General features: G+C 53.2%; 1 protein-coding gene across 1 annotated transcript; it reads right to left on the bottom strand.

Annotated features, from left to right (window-relative positions):
* Positions 1-826: 826 nt before the first annotated feature.
* On the bottom strand, positions 827-4663 carry CSUI_002065 (serine threonine-protein). Its single transcript, XM_068062267.1, has 2 exons — positions 1992-4663; positions 827-1304 (listed from the first exon to the last, which is right to left on the bottom strand). The coding sequence occupies exons 1-2, from the start codon at positions 3257-3259 to the stop codon at positions 1256-1258; spliced, it is 1317 nt and encodes a 438-aa protein (XP_067925758.1). The 5' UTR covers positions 3260-4663; the 3' UTR covers positions 827-1255.
* Positions 4664-5657: the final 994 nt, after the last annotated feature.

Below are 5657 nucleotides of genomic sequence, written 5' to 3'. Positions count from 1 at the left end.
CTAGGATTTCTGGCCAAGCTGTTTTTTTGAGAATCACATTTGTTCACTTCTGTCCCTTCGGTGGGGGTCAGAAAGTGCGTACGGGCTAGCAGCTGTGGCGTCTTCTGATTCTAGCGGGCCCTCCTGTGTGCCAGCTTCTTCTCTTCTCAGTGCTCTCTTCGTCCTTGCGACGCCGTTGCTGCATCAGACATGTTGATAGGAATCGGCTCTCGACCTGTTTCTGACCTCACGATCTGTGTTGTCTAGAAACTTAGTTTCTCAGTCCATCCCCCGAGCTTATTCCAGACACATACAACACCTACGCTCTAGTTCTTCCTTCTCGCTACCAACGCAGCTCCATTCTGGGCAGAAAGCACGAGTTCAAAGCGACCAGGACAGTACGAAAAGACTAAAAAGTGCGGGCACCCTTGGACGACGGTAGCGGGGTTTGCATGTCGAAAGAGAGAGGCGGACCAGTCCCGCTGTCTTTGTCCTCGTATTTTTTTCTCCGGACATTAGTTCTCCATTGCCAACACACGTCCTGATAGGTTTGTGAAGAATGGGAACTTGTCTCAACTGTCAGGAAACATTCTCGAGTGCTAAATTCTGGCTTGGGGGGGGAAATGAAGGACAACTTTCTGCCGCAATCAAATCCATTGTTCTCTCCTCTCATCTACTCTCTCAGTTCTACTCCGTGAACAGAAGACCGGTCTCCCGAACTAACGGAAAAAGGAAACGGCTGAGGAGGTCCCTCCTGATCGGATCGCACGGCTTTCAGGTCTACCACCCCAAAACAACGAATAGTAGAAGAAGAGCAGAAAGAAAGTGTTTTCCAACTAAAACAGTTCGGAGTCAACCAAGGCACCCACCACGCAAAAAGAATGAGAGCAGTTTTAGGTCCATCTCTACATGAACCAGAAGAATAGGGGAAGAGTAGTTCTTCTCTGATGATCCAAGACTATGTGTGTCGACAGTGTCTTCGTCTGCGACAGAACCTTCTTTACCTGTACAAAGTGCAGCTAGGAGCGAATGTCATGGACATGTGCTTACTACAGCAGCGCTTGCGGCAGGTCTGCCGCGCCTGAAGTGTAGCTCGTGTAGACCCACAGGCAAGCTGGAAAGCACATGGCACACAGATCGGAATCCCTAGCGGGTTTTCCCCACGAATCTCCGTTAAAACGATGTTTTTTTTTCCTAGCTGTTCTCCGCCGTCCTCGCTCATCGGCACTCCCTCTCCTCTCCCAGTGTCTTCGTGCCTCTCTCCGTCTTGCTCTTCTTAGTTCCTGTCTCTTCCTTCCCAGATGGTCTTTCTTTCGCGCGCTCCACTGAGAATCGCAGCATAATGACCAAACTCTCGGGGCAGTTCCGGTTTCGCCATCCTCCACTACGTCTTCTCAAGACTGTGGCCATTCTTCGGTGGGTGACTGCCGTCTCCCAGCCTACTGAAACAAAAACGTTGTCAAGCCTGCACCACCTGAAAAAACGGATGTTCCCGCACAAGCTTCCGGGCTGTCCACCTTGTCTGTTTGTGCGGATCGAGAAGAAGCTTGATTATCTCTAGGAAGGTACCGCGGCTCTCGCTGCCATCGAGACATGCATCGCCAGCGAAGTTTTCTCTGTTCACGTTCTGTAGGAAGTCCTTGAAGTTTTCTCGATACCTTTCTAGTCTATCTGCCTTAGTCGAAACCATGAAGCTCCCAAATGGGTACTCCTCGCGACACAGGATATTGAAGAGGGTCACTCCTAGAGCCCAACTATCGACCCACTCATCCACGAGAAACTCACCATCGAAATCGACAATGCACTTGGCACGCTCCGGGTCGGCGTACTGGCATGTGAGGTAATGCCTGCATCTGCTTTTCGCCCCCATGTCCGTAACAAAGTCGAGATCCGTGAGAAACAGCTCTCCGGTCTCAAAGCTGACTGCAATATTGCCTGGCTTTATGTCTCTATGCACGAGACCGACACTGTTGAAGTACGCAACCCTCCTAACCAGCATCACAAAAACGTACTTTAAGGCGTTCGCAGTGAAATCCCTGAACGGGAATTGCGCTAGGTCCGGACCCAGGAGAGGCATGATCATAACTCGGCGGCCAAACAAGACATATGAAGAAGTGCCGAGGTGACCTCCCCTCCCACCGGGCACGTAGCTCAGCAGAGGAACATCCATCTGACGCGAAGGTGGCCTTCTTGACCAGTCTAGGGTATAAAAGCCGTGCGAGAGGGCTATTCCATGTTGGTTCAATTCCTGTTCGGATGTGACCTTCGACAAGACTTTCTCTCTTGCCCTTCTCCCGACATGCTCACGCATGCATATACGCTTTTTACCGTATTCGACATCTGATTCCGAATTTGAGTCAAGAAAAAAATAAAAGAATTTAGCAGCGAGATTTCTAGCTCGCGTCAAATTCGTGATGTCCGCAGCCCGGCAGACAACTCCTGCGCCGCCTACGCCCAGGACTGGTCCGACTCCGAGCACTCTGAACTGTTCATTCTCGTCTCGACAATGATAAACTGTGTCTACCGGAAACAGCTTCTCAAACGCGCTTTTGGCTTGAAGCTGGGTCGCAGAAGGGACGGTCAGAGGCCCGCCATCTTCTGATCCCCTTCTGGTATCCGCCTCTCCTGACACAAGTTCTTTCGCCATCGCCAGGATGTGTAGGCGCCCTGCCTCGAGCTCTGAGTTCTTCACTCTCACATTCCCAGGGACAACCCATGGACCAAGGACCTCGGGACCAGCCCCTGCACCTATGCCTCCTGCGCCTTGTTCCCGATGACCTTGTTGATATTCTCCACTAGCTGATACGGGCCCGCTGGGAGTCATTAATTCTTGTGGAGACCGAGACCCAGATGAGGCCAGCTCAGAACGACGCTGTACAAAGGCAGGGATACCGTACAACTTTGTCTTCCCGAGTCGATTCAGAGCTTGATGGCCCAGGTAGTGGTTGATGAGCCGGGGTGATGCACTCCTCGTCCCTTGATCTGCACCTTCTCTCCTGCCAGAGAACAAGCTGCGGCGTTGAGGATTCCCGGGTCGGCGTGCCAAAGACATCTGCTTCGTAGGTGCGTAGTCATGAGGTAGAGCCACGGTGGGCGTGCCAAGAATCCCTTCCTTACCGACACTTCTCAAAGCGGAGAGTCCCTCTTGACGCCATGGTGACGGGGCACCAAGGCGAGTTTCCACGGTCACGGCAGGTAAGGCGGCGAGAAGGCACGGTACAATGACCACCGCGAACCCGGAACCTGGGAATGACCGGTATGTGTCACCAAACGCCTTCATAGTTGTTCTTTGTAGAACGAAAGTAATGTAACAACCTCCTACGAATTACACCTTGGTGCGGGAGCCCCGCACAGGGACGATATTGACAGATATCAGGACCCCAAAACCCGTCTCGATTTGCTGAGCATGCTTCTCAGAACGTGTCAGACAGCCACCACAGAAGTCGGTCCCCACATTCGCATATCCTCCTCAGTCACGGATCAAGATGAGTCACTCATTAGGGAGCACGATCAATCACGACAAACCACCGGTTCCGTGCTCTCCGTAATTGTAGACTGGTAGCTTACGCTGACCGAGACGCTAAGGGGCTATACGGCTGAGACGCTGCTCGGTGACTGGGTGAAGGCGGGTACAGCACTGAACAAAAAACAAAATCGATCCGAGGTTAGCAGCCGCCGACATTCTTTTGCCCGGCGGTGCGAATTGTACGGTCGCAAGCGAAACAAGCCAGGGGCATTATTTTCCGGTCAAGGCTGTACAAACTCACAGATGAACGCGTTTGCCACTTGTTCCCAGATATCCACAATCAACGCCCCATCCGTAGAAAAAAGTTATCACTTCTGAAGACAGAGGAACGTCGTCGAAGGGTCACCGACAACGGAACCGCGCGCTAAATTGGCCACACCCGGCTAGTGAGGTGCTCTCAGAATCAGCTTGAAGTATGACGGGTGAAAAAAAACATGCGAAAACATGCGAACACGGTGAAACCATGAAGGCCAGATATCGCCGGCCTCTCACCCAGCGCGGACTACCTATCGAGACGAACGTAACAAGACAGATGCCGGAAATTCGACATGCAGTGTCAACCCGCTGTTGTCTTGTTGAGCTGTTTGACAGCGACGCTTCACCGGCCACAACAAAGACACTGCCGAGCAGAAAAGGCCGTGTGCGTCTTGCGAACGCGACGTCAGGCTTGAGCGGCCTACTTCTGACGGGAAGTTGAGTCCCTGGAACTATCTTGTTTAGGATGGAGGAGTGTTTTCCGGATGAGTTCTGCTGCCTCTGACACAAGCCCGGATTCCGGGGTGCCATCCTAGTGGTCTTCGGCAGCTCTCGATTATAGGCGAGCACGGTGGTCAGTGACAAGTCATGGGGAAGTCGGCGCTAGCAGCAATCGATTCACCGGCCGCCCCCTCCTTCACGGCAAGGGTTGTGGAATCTGAATATGAAAAATGTATGGAATTGGAACAAGTATCTCAGATGCCCCGGTGTGTCCGAGAACGTGCCGCGGATGAACTGCAGGCTCACGATGCCGCCGACAGTTCTCGTCGCCCATGAGGAAAACTCCGATGGAAGGGCGTGACAACTCCAATCTTAGGCTTCTCTGGACAGTTGTCCTTGAGCGTTCGTTATGACTTGCCGAGCAAGGCTTGTTTGAAGAGGCGTACTTTCTTGAGTGAGACATCCACCCCCGCACCCCGGGTTCTGGACAGCGTATGTTCGCCAGCAGATGTCGTTATCCAGAACCGCATCTGCTGCCGAAAACCTGGAGAACTCGTCCCCGGCGCCTGAGTGCGATGAGCGCTCCACCAGAACGCGGCTGCGAGATAGAAGAGTGTTTACTTCAGGACGGGGTCCCGAGCCAGAGCGGGTAGAAGCAGGAGCTGACAAGAAGGGATGGGCTCCTAGCGGCAAGCGGCTTGAGAGCGCCCGGGCCAAAGCAGGTCGGAACCCTGGTCCCGGCTCATTCTTCTCCTAGGTACACTTAGGGGATTAGCGTGCGCACATGCCGCCCATCGGACCGTTTGGCAGCGAGGCTGGTAAGGAAACCAACCCGGCTTTCTTACCCCTTCTGGAGGACGCGGGACTCACCGAGGATTTCACTCAGCTCGGAGTCACCATCGCCAGGTTAGTATGAGCTTCCCCCTCGCATTGCCAGCCCGGGTGCTTACCACTAGCTGCCCAGTCTTCCCGGCGTGATGTAACGATTGTCGAGGTAGTATGCATAGAATCGTTAAGAGGAATCACTCCCCTTAGCACAGGAATAAGTGAAGTTGGCCTCGTACCTGAAATGACTCAAGGGAGTCGGTGTGCACACTGCCACTGCTCATCCCTTGCCCGTCAACACCGGGGCCGATCCGAGAAGCCTACTGTCGCGAGGACTTCTCTCGGAATCAGCTTTCTTGCCGCGAACGGAGAGCACTCCACCGAAGCCGAGACACAGGTGGACCTTCCGAAGTCGAAAGCAGTGAATAATGATTCGATGCAGTTCCTCCAGAACTATGTGGACCAGGGCGAATAAGCTACCTGCTCAGATAACCTGGAAGAGTTTCCTCACTCTCGCTCTTGTGTGAGCTCCGGCACGCTCCTCAGACTGTACCCTTTTCCTTTCTTCTCTGTATCTTGAAGGTCGGCGAGACAATGAGCCGTTTTTGCCACGGTTTCTATCCCTCACTAA

This window comes from Cystoisospora suis, assembly GCF_002600585.1.
Source record: "Cystoisospora suis strain Wien I chromosome Unknown contig_864, whole genome shotgun sequence".
Classification (NCBI taxonomy): Eukaryota; Apicomplexa; class Conoidasida; order Eucoccidiorida; family Sarcocystidae; genus Cystoisospora; species Cystoisospora suis.
The sequence above is the reverse complement of the archived record's forward strand: the minus strand, read 5'-3'. Positions and strand labels throughout refer to the sequence as shown.

Bases quoted from the DNA above. Each gene is read 5' to 3' on its own strand.
- CSUI_002065 (XM_068062267.1), bottom strand. From the start codon at position 3,259: ATGAAGGCGTTTGGTGACACATACCGGTCATTCCCAGGTTCCGGGTTC. The intron at 1,305-1,991 runs GTACGTTTTTGT...TGCGATTCTCAG, and splicing joins TTCACTGCGAACGCCTTAAA to TGGAGCGCGCGAAAGAAAGA.